The sequence below is a fragment of the Mytilus galloprovincialis genome, chromosome 12, assembly GCF_965363235.1.
Source record: "Mytilus galloprovincialis chromosome 12, xbMytGall1.hap1.1, whole genome shotgun sequence".
NCBI lineage: Eukaryota > Metazoa > Mollusca > Bivalvia > Mytilida > Mytilidae > Mytilus > Mytilus galloprovincialis.
The window spans coordinates 75,479,703-75,501,325 of NC_134849.1; the positions used below are offsets into that span (position 1 = coordinate 75,479,703).

At 33.3% G+C, this 21,623-nt stretch overlaps 1 protein-coding gene across 1 annotated transcript in view; it reads left to right on the plus strand.

Moving 5' to 3' along the window:
- LOC143054853 (uncharacterized) overlaps window positions 1–15,170 on the plus strand; it is a 79,884-nt gene extending 64,714 nt beyond the window's left edge. The window contains exons 8-13 of the mRNA XM_076227917.1: window positions 905–1,358; window positions 2,873–3,648; window positions 5,709–5,739; window positions 8,546–8,817; window positions 11,256–11,283; window positions 14,156–15,170. Of these exons, the coding sequence (XP_076084032.1) occupies window positions 905–1,358; window positions 2,873–3,648; window positions 5,709–5,739; window positions 8,546–8,817; window positions 11,256–11,283; window positions 14,156–14,730 (2,136 nt within the window). The 3' untranslated portion in view covers window positions 14,731–15,170. The remainder of the gene's footprint in view (window positions 1–904; window positions 1,359–2,872; window positions 3,649–5,708; window positions 5,740–8,545; window positions 8,818–11,255; window positions 11,284–14,155) is intronic.
- Window positions 15,171–21,623: the final 6,453 nt, after the last annotated feature.

Consider the following 21,623-nt stretch of genomic DNA (forward strand, 5'->3'; position numbering starts at 1 on the left):
AGCCTAACATCATCAAAAACAAAAGAACATTAATAGTCAACAGTTATCAACAATAGACAAATGATTTACAATTATCAAGCACTAAATCATTTGACTGAAACAAAATTGTTTGAATTAAAGATCTGCTATTACGCTAATGTAACGTTAGAATACCATCTGCTCTATGGTCGGGTTGTAGTCTCGTTGACGCATTCCCCATTTCCATTTCTCAATGTTATTTAACTGTATTGAGAGTAGATAACATCAACCTTAAATATTATGTACAACAAATGTTCCAGGTTAGTGTACGATTAAGGCCACACACAACAAATAGTATGTTAATTGTCTGCAGGCCACACACAACAAATAGTATGTTAATTGTCTGTAGGCCACACACAACAAATAGTATGTTAATTGTCTGCAGGCCACACACAACAAATAGTATGTTCATTGTCTGCAGGCCACACACAACAAATAGTATGTTCATTGTCTGCAGGCCACACACAACAAATAGTATGTTCATTGTCTGCAGGCCACACACAACAAATAGTATGTTCATTGTCTGCATGCCACACACAACAAATAGTATGTTAATTGTCTGCAGGCAGGTATGGAAACTTTAAGTACGTTAATTGTGAACTGAACTCCCAGTTCTTGTTCCTGCACAACCTACGCATGTATTTATGAGAATTATGTATGCCTACAGCCCATATCAGTTCAGTTTATATGCAAAAATGATGTCATGGTCAAAAATAGAACATAAGGGAAAGTTTTCTCGTGTATCTTGTAAACCTGTGTATTATTTAAAAAAGTAAATCAGTACTCTGAAAACATGTATTGTTGCCAAGTCCTAGGTATTTTCACTATCATTTAGAATTTTTTTTAAAAGAAGTTTAACGTCATATCTTAAATTATCATTTTTAAGGATGATGTGGAGTCCAGACGTGAGGAATTGTACAATGGAGTAGAGGAATTGTTCAAGGACCACGAGGGACGAAACCACCTAGTCCTAACACAACGGATATTTGTCAACGCACGGGATAACACAGATACCGAAATTGAAGTCCTTAAGAAAGCCATCACAGATCTTACATTTGAACATCCCTGTTGGGGGGAGAAGATGCCCAACGCTTGTGTACCCCTTGAACTCGAGATAGCAGAGCTAGTGGCAGAAGGAAAACAAATCTTATCATTGGAGGATGTTGAAGAATTGAATGCTATAAGCAAGGTGTCTGTATTGTCCCCAGACCAACTCAAAGATTTCCTAAATTTCCACCATTCCCTGGGGAAGATTGTGTACTTTGAGACTCCACAACTAAAAGATTTTGTAATCATCAACCCCTTACTCATGGTGGAGGTTATGAGGTCCTTTGTGACAGGTATTAATATTACTACTTAGTATGAAGGTTATGAAGTCCTTTGTGATAGGTGTTTATGTCAATACTTATTATGGAGGTTAGGGGCCTTTATGACAGGTATTTATGTCCAAACTTATTAAAGAGGTTATAAGTTCCTTAAGGATGTACTTAGGTGAGGTATTGGAATTTGTGTCAAATGTTCGGACTCCTTGGTGTTTTTCCATACAATACAATGTAAAATATTTTGCCCCATAACACCCATTTATTTTTTCATATAAGACTTAATAGCTCATGAAAGATCATTTACCAAAATTTTGGAAGATTCTTGATTTTTTTTCTTTTGTTTTGAGACCCAATAATACCAATGCAAATATAAGGTAAAAGTCAGAGTCAGCCTTTTCCCGCCATATTTTAAATCTGAAATATCTCGAAAAGGAGGTCCATGACCTATCAATATTTTTGCTTATTTTTATCCTTAATTGATGCTCTAACAGCTTATAGTATCAATTTTAACTTCTTAATTTATCAATTTTCACCTTACCTCACCTAAGTACATCCTTAATGTGAATACTTAACGCAGAGGTTTTGAGTTCCTTTGTGACAGGTATTCATGTAAAAACTTATTATAGAGGTGATAAAGTCGTTTTGTAATTAGGTATTAATGTTGGTACTAATTATGGAGGTTATGAGGTCCTTTGTGACAGGCATTTATGTCATTCCAAATAATGAAGGTTATGAGATCCTTTGTGACAGGCTTTTATGTAAAGATTTTTTATGGAGGTTAATTATTTATCAAAGTTACCAGAACTATAATTTAATACGCCAGACGTGCATTTCGTCTACATAAGACTCGTCAGTGACTCTCAGATCAAAATAGTTATAAAGCCAAACAAGTACAAAGTTGAAGAGCATTGAGGACCCAACATTCCAAAAAGTTTGGCCAAATATGGCTTAGTTTAAAAGGTTCTGTATGACATGTATCTAGACTTTTTATGGAGGTTCTGATGTGTTTACTGACAGGTTATTTTATCACAACTTATTAAAGAGGTATTTATGACAATGTAGAAATATTTTCGGCTCGGTTGCAGCATTTATAACATCTGTATTTTTCTTTAGAGACTGCCGTTTGACTCACAGTTCACATATTTTGTGTACTTATAATATATTTTGAGAGGGGTACAGATTCTAGTTGAACGTCCATACATAAGTAAATAGTTATTAAAGGTACCAGGATTATAATTAAGTACGCCAGACGCGTGTTTCGTCTACATAAGACTTATCAGTGACGCTCGATTCGTCTACATAAGACTTATCAGTGACGCTCGTTTCAAAATATTTAAAAAGGCAAACAACCTTTAATATTTGCTTAAAACAAGATGACAATTTGCTTTCAAGTGAACATTAATTAATTACATGTTAAATCTAGATGACTTTCATTCTAGTTGGTTGGTCCCTGGTGGATAGTTGTTACATTGGCAATCAAATCACATCATCTCTTTTTTTTAAAGTTTTTTTTTTTTTTTTTATCTTTTCAGATAAAGTATTTTGGCCAGAGGAAAAAAGAATTCATGATACTTTTAAAAGAATGTCAAAATGTGGAACCATAAGACGGGAAGACCTCTTCCTAATTTGGGAGCAAAAAGATTTCCGTGCAATATTGCCATACAAAGAGTTTATATTTAACAGCTTGATTTATTTAGATATCCTAGCAGAGCAACGGAGATATGATACAACTACAGGAAGTCGGTTACCAGTGAAAAACTTCTTTGTTCCCTGTATGGTTACAGAGAAAAATACCACATGCTTCATGGACAAAGAATGTACACCAGAGAGAGCTATATGCTTAGCGTTTCTATTTAAAGGCACTATTATACCACCAGCCCTACCAAATCGTCTGATCAGTGCATGTCTGAGCATGTGGACCGTGAAGCAGTATGAAGGGAGACAACTCCTGTTTTCAGGATTTATTGGTTTATCATTTGACAGGTCACATGATATTGTTGTATGTGTTGAAGGCAACAAGATTCTTCTTTACATCATTCACAGAACCTCCTCCGGGTTAATCGTACCTGATATAGCTACAGGTGTTAAGGAATGCCTGGTCATCACAATGGAAAGAATCTCAGATTTCTATCAGTCCACAGTCCATGCAAAACGCAGCCAACCATCACCCTTCAATATTGAATATTCATGTTCAAAGATGCAATGTTTCATTAGTGAGGAGAAAGCTTTAAAGACGAAACAATGGGTTTGTGACAAACATAAACATATACACACAGCAGGAAACTGGTTTGTTTGGAATCAAGATCAGGTGTGTATTATATATGGAAAATAAATATTATAGACAAAATCAATCACACTATGGTCGCTTAAAAAATGTGTAAGGATTAGACTCATGCAGCTATGCAAGCCTGGTATTATGTCATAAAATAATACTTCCAATGTTTATATTTTTAACATATAAATGATTTTATGATATAAACAGCTAATAAGATTATCTCTTGTAACAAAATCATAACATACAAAAAGATAAATGGCTTATAATTATGTACAAAAAGAGTGAAAAGACTCGTCAGTGATGCTAGAATAAATAAGTGAAAAGACTGGCGTAAAAGTACAAAGTTCATAAGAAGATAGAGCATTAAGGACCCTGGTTAAAAACATCTTTATCATTCATGTGGAGATAGTTTGATGACTGTATACTTTTCGTCGATAGTTTCTCTTACTAACAGAGTGGTCAAGTTGTATTCTTCGAGAACAATCGTGATTCATGAAAATGGTCGTAGTGTTTACTTACTTCTAGCGTCTTCATCAATTTAGTTGTGGTATCATATTTAAGTTTCTTTATCTAAACGAGACAAATGTATTCAAATTTGTTTTAATCTGTTTTGATGTAGACGTGTGTTAACTTATATATCATATTTGGAAGAAAAATTTATGTTGAAAGCAACATTGGCAGGGATGATTCCACTATATAGTTTAGGGCCGCTTAGCGGCCCTAAAATTGGCCAGCGGCCCCAAAAAAATGTACATGAAAATGAATTCCCAATTCAGGAAAATAAAATAAAAATCGATATTTCCGGAAAAGTTTCTGTCACCGATTAAGGCAACTATAAATATAACAGGTTGATAAAAAAGGGAGTCAAAGCAGACCTCGGCAGAGAACAAATTCAAATTTTGATATAACATTGATGGTTAAAGTTTAATGGGCGCCGATCTCGTTAAAGCAGATCGCCCAGCAGAGCCGGTTATATAATATGATCATGAAAACTTGTTTTGTAAAAGAAACTATTTCTAAAGACAAAAGTTTGAGCGTTTTTTGAAAATAATGTTGATGATAGACCATTCATGAAATACGATGTCATCATTATGGAACTATTTCAAAAGTTTTGAAGATGATCCAAATAATTTTAAAGAACACTGGTTCAATGCTTTAAATATCTTATCAATTAAGTATATTAACTTTTGTAATTGCTTTTCTGAATTCGACAATTGACCAGTTCAATTTGAAATCCATTTGAATCAAGGTAAATTTATAGAGATGACCTGCTGTTGAAAAAATACCCGATGAATGATTTTCTTCAGTGGTTTATGTTTATAATAGCTAAAATATATGTTTTTGTAATAGGCCTACTAGGTAACTATAGCTAAGATGATAGACTAGTGCATCATGTTCAATGATATTCATGTAATAACAGTAGCCCATCCAGAATTATTCAAAATGTTACAACTTACATGAACATCAGTGTACAGGTGAAACTAGTAATATATACATTTTCCGTTTTTACAGGAAAATAATGTTATTTCGTCTTAGATTTTATGCTTAAAAAATTCCCAATTAGAATAAAAATTCCCAATTTGATGTTCAAGGGACCCATTTGAAAACACCTGGAATCATCCCTGATTGGTACAATGTAAGCTTGTGGTCCACTTTCATTGTAAATGAAGTAATCCTTTTATATAAACATGGTATAATTTTCTAGTGAGACAACTTTATAACAGATACAAAATAACATTAAGTTTGAAACTATAGGCCACTGTGTCTTTTATCAATGAGCAAAACTCAAACCGCATAGTCATCCTTCTCATTGTTGAAGGTGGTGCAGTTGCATATTCTTGCTGGATCGCATCTAACTTTTCGGGCTATTTTAACAACATAACTTTAGAATTAAGGACCTGCTATTCCATTTGAAATAAGTTCATGTCTGAGATATATGATATGTATCTTACCCCTAAGAGCTATCAGTTCTTTGATCTGTTTTGGGTGTAGTCTAATTGACCCATACATCCACTTTTTCTAAAACCTTGCAGTTAATTAAGCTCTGTCTTGCACCTGTTAAACATCATGTTGTATTTGTTTTTTAAATACAGAAAAAAGAACAGTGTGAAGATCATTGTCAAGGTAAGTTGACCTTTTGTCATCACTTTTAATGTCCTTACACAATATATATTACCAACATAGCGAAAACATTGACAGAGAATATTAAGTCGTTGCTACAAAAGTTGTAGGTCTGAATATACACATTAAATTACTTTCCAAACTCAAAGTTAAAAGATGGTTCATTCAGCTTTTTTTAAATAAATTTCACTGTCAGAGAAAAAGTCCAATAAAAAAGACACAATGGTAAACAATTAAGACGATAATACTATATCATTACATAGAAAACGCAGACAGTAAACTTTGGCTCATCATATTAAGTGAGATTACACCATATATATAAATACATCATCACATAACTTGGTTTTCAGTCGATATCCATTTGTTTGATGTGTTTGGACTTTTGATTTTGCCATTTGATTTTGGACTTTCCTTTATGAATTTTCCTCGGAGTTCAGTATTTTTATGTTTTTACTTTTTTCTATAATGATAATTCTAGTAGTATATTAACTAATTATAGATACCAGGATAGAAATCTTGTATTTGAAGTCAATATAACTACCTTTTTTAGATGACCCTAATTCACAAACCTTAATCTAGTAATTGTCGTTTGTTGCTTTCTTCAAACCAGGTTATTTTTTTGATTTACCTTTATTCAGGATTTTTTCAAATCTTGTTCTATTGAAAAAAAAACAATTGTCATTGTTGGAGACCTCACAGTTAAATGTGTTTTTTTTATGGTTTTTGCTTTAAGGAATAATAGGAATGTCGTTGAAGAGTTTACACCATCAATTGGCGATTTGAAGGTCGCAAATTCAGATTTACTGGCGACGCGTAGCAAAGACAATTTAACAAAATTTGCGCCTTTCAAATAAAAATTGACGCCGGCAACTCTTCAACTACAGTACTGTTTTTTTAATTCTAATTCATTACAAAAAACTTGAACTTGAAAAATGTATAAATTTGAACTGCAATAAAATTCCTCAAAACTTCATGAATGATTTTGGCGCAAAGACATCATGGCTAAATGTGACGTCATACAAAAATTAAACTGACGAACTCGCCCCTAGATCCACGGTCCAATGAGTTACAATTATTTTGCAATTGTCAATGCTTAGTTTCTGTTGAAGTTGTTTTATATAATTAGTTATCAAAGGTACCAGGATTATAATTTGATATACCAGACGCGCGTTTTGTTTACATAAGACTCATCGGTGACGCCAAAATCAAAATAGTCATAAAGCCAAATCAGAACAAAGTTGAAGAGCATTGGGGACCTTAAAATCAAAATAAGTGGTGCCTTATACGGCTAAGGTAATCTATTCCTAGGATAAACAAATCCTTATTTTTTCGAAAAAATTCAAACTTTTGTAAACAGGAAATTTATAAAAAAAAAGACCATGTAATTGATATTCATGTGAACACAGAAGTGCTGACTACTGGGTTTGTGTTACCCTCGGGGACGAAACGTCCACTAGCAGCGGCATCCGCCTAGTGGTGTAAAAAGTTATCAAAGGTACCAGGATAATAATTGTATACGCCAGACCGCGTTTCGTCTACATAAGATTCCTAAGTGACGCTCAAATCAAAATAGTTAAAAAGCAAAACCAGTACAAAGTTGAAGAGCATATAAATCACTTATGATAGATCAAAATGTTGTGAGTACAGTTGCATATCACTTAAACCACTATTTTGAGTCCCTGCTCCCTGAGTTATGTTACAGTGACTATGACTTAATTATCAATTTAAAATGATAAGTTTTTCTGCTTTAGTCAGTTTGATAGATCAATGACTTTCTATAAAATTAATCTATAACTATCGGTACATGTCAGTTTTCAGGACTTTTGGTATTCCCTACCCCTAGGTCATATTCTAATGACATTCTATTGGAAAACTTTTACATTTTATCTTGGGCATTCTTGGTGCACATACATGTAGGTCCTGTGGTACAATTCAGACACAAATGGCTTTTACAGTGTTGTTTTATTTTGGGTTCCCTTGTATATATATTCATGTAATTATACTATATTGGGAAAGTGCATTTGTCAGTTTGTTTTAGATTTATGAGTTAGACTGTCCCTTTGGTATCTTTCGTCCCTCTTTTATTGGGTTATGTAAAATCCCGAGTAATATTTAGGAATTATATATCATTGCTAAAGTTTTCAGGATCCATACATAATCACTAGAAAAAATATCATGGATTATACATATTTTAAAACTGGAATAAAGAGACAGTTTTGTTTAAATAAAAAATATTTAAAGTTATATGATTTGTTTTAAGATTTCGTATAGAACATGCATTAAATGATTGTTAAGTGCTCTTAACAGTCAGACATTTTTCATTTTGTAAGATGTATCTGTCGGTTAGGCAGATTTCATTTGAATTTTACCTCATTTTCATTGTTCATAGGCCAATGTTCAGTGTTTGTGTTTTCAACTACTGTAAAAAACTATATGTTCATAAAAATAAATTTGAATCTTTTCTACCTCAGGAATAGATAACCTTAGCTGAATTTGGCAAAACTTTTAGAAATTTTTTATCCTCAATGCTCTTCAACTTCGTACTTCATTTGGCATTTTAAAAATGTTTTGATTCGAGCGTCACTGGTGAGTTTTTTTGTAGACGAAACCCGCGTCTGGCTTTAATGTAAAATTTTAATCCTGCTATCTATGATGAGTTTATTTTCTTATTGAAGGATCGAAAAGTGTATATTTCTGCCTTTCAGCTATTAAGTGTCCTTGACAAAATTTCATGGTCCATTGTTTTTTTTGTGTCAGCAGTTCATTCCGAAAATAAGTATTAAGTATAAGTGATAGATATTTGTTTCAGGTCTAAGTGATGATGCGCTAAGTCAGATACCAAGTGATAACGAATTGTTGCGCTTTTCAATCCACTGTGCATCAAGCAAAATGCACAGCTTCGTAACATATCTTGGAATGTTACAGAAATGGGAGGATATAACCTACAACTATCCAGATAATATAGAGGTTTCCAAGTTTTTAGTATTATCAAAATGGAAAGAGCTGAATGTAAAGGGAAGTTTTAAAGTCTTAGCAGAAGCTCTAAAGGAAATGGAGATATCACCACATTTATTATGTCAAGTAAGATAATACCAACAATGTTTAACTGTATTTTATCAAATACAATTAAAATCTATGTTTTTGCATATCTGATATAATTTTAGATCTGTATCGAATTTTCGCACTAGTAAACTAAAAGTAAGGTTTTTGTAGATATCGTCTGGGTTTTTTTTTCTTTTCAAAGAAACAAGTAAAGATTTTGTTACTGAATGTAAATAAAGCCACAATACTTTAAACGTTCATACCGTCACAGTACCCAACCTGTGTAAAAAGTTTATTTTTTTTAAAACCCAAGTAATGTTACTGTTACTGTAAAGAAAGCCACCATTCTTTTAATGGTCATCACGTCACATTACTTAACCTGCGTTAACAGTTTATCTTTTTATGACACAAGTGATGTAACTGTTACTGTAAATACCGCCACCATACTTCTGAAAGAGTGAAAACACAAGAGGGACAGCCAAACCAACAGACCAAAAAACAAACAGACAACACCACGGCCAAAAATAAACAGACAAACAGTCAAACAGTAGAACAGAAAACACAACACAAAAACTAAAGACAAAGCAATACGAACCTCACCAAAAACTGGGCATGATCCGAGGTGCTCCAGAAGGGTATGCAGATCCCGTACCAGCCGTGTCGCTTATGTCTCCTCAAATCAGAAAAACAGTCCAATTCATAATTAGGTCACACTTGCGAACAGGGAAGGGTACTGCAATGACGACACAAGGAACACATCCGACTTCATCCGTGAAACTGCTGGTCAACCAACCCGTGATGGCTTCCGTAAAATTTACTAAGGGATGATTTCAACCTCAAAAATTGGAACTCTTACTTCAATAGCTTACCTGTGAACAGCAATCCTCTACCAAGAATATAATTATAGGAAACACAAGCCCGGGGACATCGTATCAATTGGGAGACGTACATTTTGTATGCAGGCGCTCCTGGAAAGGTTGCTACATAGAAATGGAAAGTTCAAAATTGGGATGCCGAAACCATGTCGCTAAGTCCTGCCCCAACCGATCCAAACCTGTCAACCTCAGAATGCAAGTCAGGACAAGACGCAGAACCAACTGCATCTGCAGTATCCCCTAACTCGAGCTCAATGGGACAGATTCGCCCAACACAGTCACCAAATTTTGCATCACCCAGCGAGAGAACACCATCTATATAGCGGAACGTAAAGCCAAAGTACATCGCTAATATTCCATCCCTCTTTCCAAGAAGCTTCCACACGAAGTCAGTCCCACAACACCAAAGAAACCAGTCGACAAGAAGAGGGGCACAATTGGTTCCCTTTGGAAATCCGACAGTCTGTTGAAAAGTACGTCCTCCAAACGTAACAAACATGTTGTCAATCAAGAAACAGGCATCTTGATAATGTCAGTTTCAGAGTGATTCTTTACAAAGTAGGATTTATCCCATGCCAAGACAAGATATGTATATCTTCGTTTGCTCTTTTCTAATGAAACAAAGTAATACCCATTCTTTCAATTCGTCTTTTAGTTTGGAATAAGGAATACTTGTGTAAAGTGTAGAAAAGTCCAATGTTTTAATACTATCGCAAGATGAGAGAGTCTTAGATTGTAGGTTAAAGATCTTTGGAATTTTTTAGTATACACATCTGATTTACGCCACCTCTAGAATAGGCAGTTTCACAATAACTTTGTAATGTACATAACGTCAGAGTACCCAACCTGTGTTAACAGTTTATCTTTTTAAGACACAAGTAATGTTACTGTTACTGTAAATAAAGCCACCATATTGGAATGTATATAACGTCACAGTAACCGACCTGTATTAAAAGTTTATCTTTTTATGACTCAAGTAATGTTGCTGTTACTGTAAATACTGCAACCATACTTGAATGTTTATAACGTCACAGTACCCAACATGTGTTAAAAGTTTATCTTTTTATGACACAATTAATGTTGCTGTTACTGTAACAATGTGTAAATACTGCAACCATACTTTAATGTACATAAGTATGCAATCCTCATGACATTTTAATAATGATTACATACATTCAGTTTCAACAGCACTGAACTGATTGTACTAAATATTTCAATGGTCTATCAATATTTATGAGGAAAATGACTATGCAAAGTAAAATAAAAGCTAAAACAATTATGTTTGAATCTAATAAGGATAATCTAACAAAAATTTAGGTCAATGAAGCATTCATAAAAGATTATAGTCAATTGTGTCTAATAATGAAAACTTTGTTGATTATTGTTCGAAAATTTCTGATCAGAAATAAATGATCAATTGTTCTATAAAGGGGATGGATTAATTGATTGGTTGATAAGGGTTTAAAGCTCGTGTCAGATGTGTTGGACAAACACTTCTTGTTTGACAATATTTCTTCTTTTTCATAGTCATTTATTGTCAAACATCTTGTCAAGGTCTATTCATTATTATGAATAAACTTTGCACAACATTTTTTTTTTCAGGTTAGAAGAGTCAAGAAGGCAGAAATAGGTTAGTGATACAGTAGTTAAAGTCATAAGAAACCTCAAATAAAAAAAAATAATGCATATGTTTTTTATAACTCAATGGATAGTTTTCATTATAAAACTTATGTACATATACTTTTTTCTCAAGAAAATTCTTTAATTTATTCATATTTAGAAGAAGTTTACTTTATTTGAATTGCTTCCTTCCAGCAAGCAATTCCCCTGACATATTTTCCGTATGCAAGGTGACCTCAGTGTGACCCATCTCGTAAAAATCCGGTGACCACAATACGCATGGATGTCCTTAAAATAAACTATTATCTGAATTTACATATTAAACACATGCTCAATTTCCATGCTTTTTGTCGAGCCTTCGACTTTAGTCGAAAAAGCGAGACTAAGCGATCCTACATTCCGTCGTCGTCGGCGTCGTCGTCGTCGGCGGCGTCCACAAATATTCACTCTGTGGTTAAAGTTTTTGAAATTTTAATAACTTTCTTAAACTATACTGAATTTCTACCAAACTTGGACAGAAGCTTATTTATGATCATAAGAAAGTATCCAGAAGTAAATTTTGTAAAAATAAAATTCCATTTTTTCCGTATTTTACTTATAAATGGACTTAGTTTTTCTGCGAGGAAACATTACATTCACTCTGTGGTTAAAGTTTTTAAAATTTTAATAACTTTCATAAACTATCCTTGATTTGTACCAAACTTGGACAGAAGCTTGTTTATGATCATAAGATAGTATCAAGAAGAAAATTTTGTAAAAATAAATTTCCACTTTTCCGTATTTTACTTATAAATGGACTTAGTTTTTCTGCAAGGAAACATTACATTCACTCTGTGGTCAAAGTTTTTTAAAATTTTAATAACTTTCATAAACTATCCTGGATTTCTACCAAACTTAGACAAAAGCTTGTTTCTGATCATAAGATATTATTCAGAAGTAAATTTTGTAAAAAAAAAATTCACTTTTTCCGTATTTTACTTATAAATGGACTTAGTTTTTCTTCCAGTTAACATTACATACAGTCTGCAGTTAAAGTTTATAAAACATTTATTAGATTCATAAACTATCCTGGATTTTTTACCAAACTTGGAAGCTTCTTTCAATCAAAAGACAGTATCGAGAGGGAAATTTTTATTGATGTTTTTCCTCATTTTTGTTGAGTCTGCGATTAACAGCAAAAGTAGGCGAGACACTGGGTTCCGTGGAACCCTTACGAATTTTTTGTTTATTTTTCGTCAATTGTTGACAAACAGGTGACAATCGTTAAACTTCGGCTTCAAAACACGAGCTTTAATTACCTGCCATATTTTCACAACAACACTGACCGATTGAAAAAAAAATTGACGATTATACGAAATTTACACAAAAAAAATGATAAATTCGAGCACAGAAGACTAAGTTTATGATGTTTGTATGCATTGGTTCAAGAATCGGAAGAACATTATTTTTCACCGGTCACTCGTTTCTTATGACTTTAAATAACTTAGGCCACATGTCCACTGACACTAAAGATACAATCTTAAATTATACATGTACATCTGAGAAAACAAAATAGAGTCAACTGAATATCTTAAAAACATTCTACATAACTCTACACCGAAAACTAAAGCCTGAACAACACGAGCATCTCCCTAGAAGAAGGGGGATCTCAAACGCTTAAGAAATGTAAGCAGACCCTGCATCACAAGTGTCACAAACTATTATTGTTTGTTCTTTTTAATTCTCTACTGATGAAGTCAAAGGGGACTTTAGGTTTGCAATCCGTCCATCTGTATGTCTGTCTGTCTATCTGTCAGACCAGCAAATTATTGATTTGATATTTGGTGTATTGTTTTGTCATAACAAGGGACAGACCAAGTTAGAATTTTTTTCCGGTCTGATGATTTTGTGCAGAGTTATGGTCCTTGGACTTCGAAAATTAACTTCATTTTTTTTTCGTCATGCTTAAAGATTTTGATTTGTTGTTGGTTATAAAGTTTATTCCAAGACTAGTTATAGATAAAGTTAAAAAAAAAAAACGTTTGCGGTGAGTGCTATGATACATAAAGAGAAAAAGAAAAGAAAATTGAACCATCATCCACAAACCAAATTTCCAAATAAAAATCAACATTCAGGTGTACAAAGACATCACACACATTGTTTATATAGCTGGACTTAGTTAAGGTATAAACATGTGAACATATGTACAGACCTCAATATCCCTATTATAGTAAAAACATCATTTCAGATATCCCTGCATATTATTTTGTTTTTATTCCTTAAATAATAACTATAATTCAAATATCCCTGTTGGATAATTTGGGTTTTATTCCTAAAGTAATAACTATATTCCAATTCTGATTTTTTCGGTTTCATTCCCTTGGTAAAAAAGTTTTCAGATACCGTGCTGATTAATTTGGGTTTTATTTTTTTATGTTACGTAGAAATAACTTTATTTCAGAAATCGTGTCAGGCTACTTATCAATTTGGGATTTTTTCCTATAGTAATATCTTTATTTTGGATATCCCTGCTGATTACTTTGGTTTTGTTTCTAAATATAGTAATAATTTTACTTCAGATATCCCTTCAGGCTGCTTATACAGGTGTTTTTTTTAGTAATAACTTTATGTTTGATATACCTTATTATTTTTGTTTTATTCCTATAGTAAAAACTTGGATATTTTGGATATCCCTGTTGAATAATTGTTGGTTTTTTTTTATTTCTTAACATACATGACATAGTAATAACTGTATTCCAAAAATCTATTCAGGCTGATTAATATTTTTTTGTTTTTTTTCCTTGAGTAATAAATTATTTAAGATATCCCTGCTGGCGACATGTCATTATCTAAAAGGTTTTAAGAATTATTTTGTATTTATATTGATAATTACTGTATTTCAGATATTCCAGCCGATTACTTGGATTTTATTCCAACAGATGAGATTCTAGATAAGTTAGCTCCACAAATTGGCCAGGTATTCTTTCAACTGGGTGCTGAATTTGGATTATCAATTTCCATCTTGGAAAATATAAAGACCAAGAATCCGAGAGATTTGGCAGCTCAGAATAGGGAAGTATTGTTTACATGGAGAGAAGATAGGTCTGTAAAACCTACGATAAGGGTCCTTATACAGGCTTTAGTAAACATTGGGAAAGGAGCCAGGTGTTTGAAGGAAGTACTAGAAAATGTTGATCAAAGCACACTCAAAGCCTCAGAAGTAATGGAAAATGTTGATCTAAGCACACTCAAAGCCTCAGAAGAAATGGTACACAAGAGTAAAGGTGCAATTCCGAAGCTGCGGACAATAGAGCATTTTGCTGCAACAATAAAATCTGACAAACAGACACCACGTCAGCGAAACTTAAAAAGGCCATCCCGGATACCTGTAGCAGTAAAGCAGGTGGCATCAACTGCACAGATAACACCCAGACCAACTGATCTGCCACCAAAAAGAAAGAGAAGTGACAAATCTTAACTCTATCAAGCTTTATTGAACCAATGAATTTAAATGACACCATATTTTTATGCCCCATCTACGATAGTACATTGTAATAGGGGCATTATGTTTTCTGGTCTGTGCGTCCGTTCGTCTGTCCGTCTGTCTGTTCGTCCGTCTGTCCCATGTCAGGTTAAAGTTTTTGGTCGAGGTAGTTTTTTATGAAGTTGAAGTCCAATCGACTTCAAACTTAGTACACATGTTCCCTATGATATGATCTTTCAAATTTAAATGCCAAATTAGAGTGTTTACCCCAATTTCACGGTCCATTGAACATAGAAAATGATAGTGCGAGTGGGGCATTCGTGTACTGTGGACACATTCTTGTTTTAAAATTATTTATTTATTGTGTCCAACTGTATACTAGTTTAAAAAAATATTAATGACTGAAAGCAAATAAAATACATAAATACTTCAAATTTCAAATCCATTATTTTCATCACGGATATTTAAAGCAAGGACATGTAATATGATAGATTGTCAGACAACTATCCACAAAAGACAAACAAAAAACATTCACAGAAATGGATATACAAAATGCTCTTTCTTACTCAATGTGCCTTATATACTGAACGGCAAAAGAAATGTCGCAGTAATTTAAGGCAAACATAATGGAAGAATAAATGCTATATTTTTTTTATTGAATAGGCGTATAAATACCCTTATTATTTAACAAATTCGCATTATTTCAGTTCATTTAGTGTTCATTGATAAACTTTTTCACTACCATATCACAGATTTATTTAATTCAGGTCTGCCATTAGCGTTGAGTACGTAAACTGTCATTTGTACTGTTTGTTGCATTGTAGCATTCACGCAGACGTTGGGTGGTGCATTTGGAACGACTTGAAGTCGCTGTCCAGCATTCAAACGTCTGATTGCCTGTTCTTGTTATCGTGGGTTAAGTCGTGGTATCAGTACTGCATCAAACAGATTATGAAGACACAAAAACTTCGTACCTTTAAAATACCCTTATTGAGGCACGGAGTCGACGTGCATCTCATCATCATGAAATGTGACTGCGAAAGGTGTCCCACGGACCTATAAGAACGACCGAATTAATGAACGCAGTCAGCCATAACGGAGATTTAAACATAATCTTAGCTTCATTTGAAGGTAATTTACCTAAACCAAAAGGAAATAGATATTTTTATCAATGTATTTGAAAATTTAGTCTTTTGAAAATTACGTTTCTTTTGCGGTTCAGTATATATATGCACTCAATAATTATCTGTTGTACACAAATTTCGTGCACCTCTTAAATAAATGAAAGTCACCATCTTGGATTATATGAAAAGAGTTGATAATTATGTACACAAAACAAAATGCATATCAGCACTGTATGTTAGTATATATATGCTAGAAAGTTTGAAGGTTATGAATTGAAAAACTATATAAGAAATGTGCATTGTAAACACTGAACATGCGTAATAGATAGGTTCGTAATAAAAACAATTCATACTGACGTAGTAAGTATAATCACACAAGAAATTCTTAAAAAATAATCCAAATGTGTAAACAATTTTTTCTGAATAAATAAACATTGATCAAATCTTTCAAGTTTTTGGGGTTGACCATGTTTAAGGGAGTTGATAAAACTACACTGTAGCATCTTTGCATTCAGACTGACCATCACAAATTGGTCTGATACACAACTTTGACTGTTCTTCTTAAAATGTAGCCTCTGAAAGGTTGTGTTATGCTGTTATGGCATGGGATCGGTTTTTGTGTGACATCAGGGGGGAGCTTAGGTAATTTTTCAGCAAATGTTTCAAAATTTAGCTCAAATTTAGCACAATTTTGTACAATTTTTAGGCAGTTAAGCTGCCTTATGCGAGCACCCTGGGTTTGGGTTCCACCCTGGGATTTTTTGAAAAAGTGCCATTGCTCTGATCTGGCAGGTCTGGTAGTTTCTTTATAACTAATTAGACATTTTTTTCACACTTTTTGTTATAAAAAACAATAAATATAAGTAAGATTACCTTAAATGATCGTCGATTTTCCCAAAACAATTGATGTTCCCCATTTGAAAAAGTGCTAATTAAAAAGTTAAGCATAGCTTTTTATCGTCTGTGCTTTTGAGGAAGATGTAAGTGAACTATTGTAAGAATAATTTCATCGCCGAAAATGTTTGTAATGAAGGCATTACAATTTGCTAAATGGCATGAATGGCGCATGGATATTATTTTGCGGCTATTACGCCGTTGAATTTGGTGGATTCCATCCTACTAAAGGTAAATATTTAAAAGCATTGTCTTACTTCCTCTCTGTATACGTCTTGGATTTGTATGAATACTTGATTATTTTATTTCTACATTGTATGAAGATATGTATTTTATTTAATTATTTAATGCAAGCTGATGTTATTATTTGTCATCGTGTCTCTCCGTACTTGCTATGTATCGTGTAAACCCCCAAACATTATACTCGATCAGGGCCGTTGCAATTTCAATTGGGACCTCATTTGAATACGTATTTATAGATTTTGTCGATGTCAATTAAGGTCATTTCAAGATGGTTTCCTTCATCGTGTTTTAGTTTAAAGTAAAATCACAAAAATACTGAACTTAGAGGAAAATCTAAAGTTGACATGGTTAATTAATTGCTTTACACACAAACCTGTAAACTCATTCATGTAAGACGATACACCTGTACAATGTGACCTTTCACCTGGAAATATAGTTTCGTATACAAAATTCCACTTCTTTCAGGTTTACACTTTCAGTATTAATGGTTACAATTTAAAATTTAAAAATGTTAGGTCTTGATTTATTAAAGTCGACAAGTTAAGAGTTAAACACAAAAAGTCGGATACGAAAATTTTTGATAATTTAATCACAAATATTCAAAATGGCGCATCATGGTTTTCTTGTACACACGTGAATAACATTAAACGAAATCGATCTTGGGAAGATTTCACTAGATTTTATCTTGACTATAATGGTTTCATCATTGAAGGGTCCATCTTTTATTGATATTCAGGATTCAGGTACACTGTTAAAATGCAATGACACAAATTTTACCAAATCCGAAACGAAGCGGACATTCGATCAAAGGCTGATTTTTATGCAAATTAGGCAGCAACCATTTGATTTTCTGGGGGGGGGGGGGGGGGGGGGGGGCTATGGTTTTTTTTGGAAAAAAAAAAGTTTGTTTCCAGTTTTTGGAGAAAAAAATAATTTGTTTTTGATTTTGAGAAAAAAAAATTGTTTGTTTCACCCTCAGCTGCCACTATATGTAATGCTAAAATTGAAAGAAAAAAATTGTTTTCGACTTGTCGTGAAAAAAAAAGTTTGTAAAGAAAAAAAAACCATAGCCCCCCCCCCCCAGAAAATCAAATGGTTGCTGCCTTACTAAGTCAACACTGTTAGATTGTTTATTTTATTAAAAATAATAACAAAGAGTAGTCAAGAATACTTTTCTTTCTTAAAAATACAAAGAGTTGTCAAGAATACATTATAACATTGACAACACATGATGTTTATGTTTACTTGGCCAAACCTCAGAAAAAAAATGGCATGAAATCCTATAGTACTGCATAGTCCGCACCCCATCCATCAATTTCATTTCCAGGGTAAAAAACCGCGGACTATCAGTGGCGTAGCTGGGTCATTTTTACGTGTACGCCCGAACCTTCGCGAGGGATATGGGAGTACCAACCGCTCAATGTTAAAGCACCTACTGATGGTGGGTTCGAAAGGGACGAAGCCCCCGAGAGCTATCGAGAATGAGATACCATAATAATTCCTGTAAAAAAAATCCTTGATAGCAACATTCTTTTGAATCTAAATGGCTTATTTGTTTCGGTTAAATTTTGTTATTATACTATAAACTTATCCATCGTGTTAAACTTGAAACTAGCCTAATGGTCAATGGTTTCAGAGAAAACGTCCAAACCAATATTATTTTTAAATAAGTTTACCTCACGAGAGAGCATACAATCGACAAAAGCACCTTTTAATGAACACGAACAAAAAAATATTTCTTACAGGTGCTATATAAAAAAAAATCTGGAACACCTAGGATTTCTTCCCACAAAAAGTGAATCATTTTATCATTCCTTTAAAGGGATTCAAGTTAAAATCTAAAATTTTCTTTTGATATCCCAAGACAATCTATGAAGGTTTATAAATTGAGCATGTAAAACAATTAATTGCGAAAAGAAGAGTCCAGATATCTGTCTATCAGAAAAGAACAGAAAATGAACGAAAACAAATGCTTTCAAAATTTTAGCTTTAGAAATTAGTCATAGAAAAAGCTTCTTCGGCATTTTCATAGAATTCGATGATGGTTCGAAAAGCAGTTAATGTAATTGAAAAATGACAAAATGTAAGCCAAAACTGCGACCACTTATTATTTGCAGTCCTTAAAATACGAGAAATAAAAGATATGATTGCATATTATTATAGTGGTTTGAATACTCTTTCGATCATAAACAGTTTCTGTCCAACTTACGTACAATTTCACGGAGAGTCATTCAAAATACTTTATCCACATTCAGAACCTTATTGACGCCCCTTTGTCTCGCTTTTTGGTCATAAATCACAGGCTCCACAAAAATACAAACAGCATATCGCATCTGAGCAGATAGTGAATTGCTTTAAACATAAGAAAGGTACGTAGAATTAATAGTAGATTCAGACGTTTACAAAAGATTCGAACAAATATGGCAAATGATCTATTTGAGTAAATTTAGTCCCACCAAGGATTTGTATAGTATTATACTAAACTACAATCCTATGAAAAAAGAAGCACAAGGCTGATGTGATTTTGACCAGTTTTTCTTATTCTATGGCGATTATTTTTTTTATTTTCAAAATTCAAGTGTACGCCCGGGCGTTTTGACGTAAACGTAGCTACGCGCATGACTATACACCCCTTTCTATGGTATGTAACACATAAACAAACGACAGCTACTGAATTACAGGCTCCTGACTTGGGACAGGAACATACAAAAAATTATGTAGGTATATCTCATTACCAGAATATTTAGCCCACCCCCTTTGTCATGGTCTATTGACTCATATGTATTAGTTTTTGATTAGGTCAGTTATTTATGATATTTGGTGTGCAGTTGGATAAACTTTGTCACTTTTAATTTCTTGGCTCACACCGAACAACAAGCTATAAAGGGCCCAGAAATTACTAGTGTAAAACCATTCAAACTAGAAAACGAAAGGTTTGTTCAAAAAGGACAACTTATGAAAAGTCAATGGTATTTGGTAAGCAGTTGTATATTCCTCCATGCAGCTTGTAATTATTAGCAAAACCTACATGTATACTGCATAGTAAGCTTTAAAAGACCAGGAATTACAAATGTAAAACAATAAAATATAATAAAAATGTTAAAATAAATAATTGGACATAACTTTTGGAAGTGGCGGGATTGGATAGTGAAAATTTTAGGGTACAAACATTATTCAATACTTGAGAAATAGCCGAGATAATATTTTCACCAATTTTTCAACAATATTCGTCTTAACTTCTGCCAAGTTTGCCTCTGCTTTTTTTATTTAACTGCCTACAGCGCCTTTGGTGCTTTGATTTTTTTATGTTTCCATTCATTTTTATACGACCGCAAATTTTGAAAAAATTTTCGTCGTATATTGCTATCACGTTGGCGTCGGCGTCGTCGTCGTCGTCGTCGTCGTCGTCGTCGTCCGGCGTCCGAATACTTTTAGTTTTCGCACTCTAACTGTAGTAAAAGTGAATAGAAATCTATGAAATTTTAACACAAGGTTTATGACCATAAAAGGAAGGTTGGTATTGATTTTGGGAGTTTTGGTCACAACATTTTAGGAATTAGGGGCCAAAAAGGGCCCAAATAAGCATTTTCTTGGTTTTCGCACCATAACTTTAGTTTAAGTTAATAGAAATCTATGAAATTTTGACACAAGGTTTATGACCACAAAAGAAAGATTGGGATTGATTTTGGGAGTTTTGGTTTCAATAGTTTAGGAATAAGGGGCCAATAAAGGGCCCAAATAAGCATTTTTCTTGGTTTTTGCACAATAACCTTAGGTTAAGTAAATAGAAATCTATGAAATTTAAACACAATGTTTATGACCACAAAAGGAAGGTTGGTATTGATTTTGGGAGTTTAGGACCCAACAGTTTAGGAATTAGGGGCCAAAAAGGGACCCAAATAAGCATTTTTCTTGGTTTTCGCACCATAACGTTAGTATAAGTAAATACAAATCTATGAAATTTAAACACAAGGCTTATGACCATAAAAGGAAGGTTGGTATTGATTTTGGGAGTTTTGGTCCCAACAGTTTAGGAAAAAGGGGCCCAAAGGGTCCAAAATTAAACTTTGTTTGATTTCATCAAAATTGAATAATTGGGGTTCTTTGATATGCCGAATCTAACTGTATATGTAGATTCTCAACTTTTGGTCCCGTTTTCAAATTGGTCTACATTAAGGTCCAAAGGGTCCAAAATTAAACTTTGTTTGATTTCATCAAAAATTGAATCCTTGGGGTTCTTTGATATGCCAAATCTAACTGTGTATGTAGATTCTTCATTTTTGGTCCTGTTTTCAAATTTCAAATTCTACATTAAAGTCCAAAGGGTCCAAAATTAAACTAAGTTTGATTTTAACAAAAATTGAATTCTTGGGCCTCTTTGATATGCTGAATCTAAACATGTACTTAGATTTTTGATTATGGGCCCAGTTTTCAAGTTGGTCCAAATCAGGATCTAAAATTATTATATTAAGTAATGTGCAATAGCAAGTCTTTTCAATTGCACAGTATTGTGCAATGGCAAGAAATATCTAATTGCACAATATTGTGAAATAGCAAATTTTTTTTTAATTAGAGTTATCTTTCTTTGTCCAGAATAGTAAGCAAGAAATATCCTATTGCACAGCA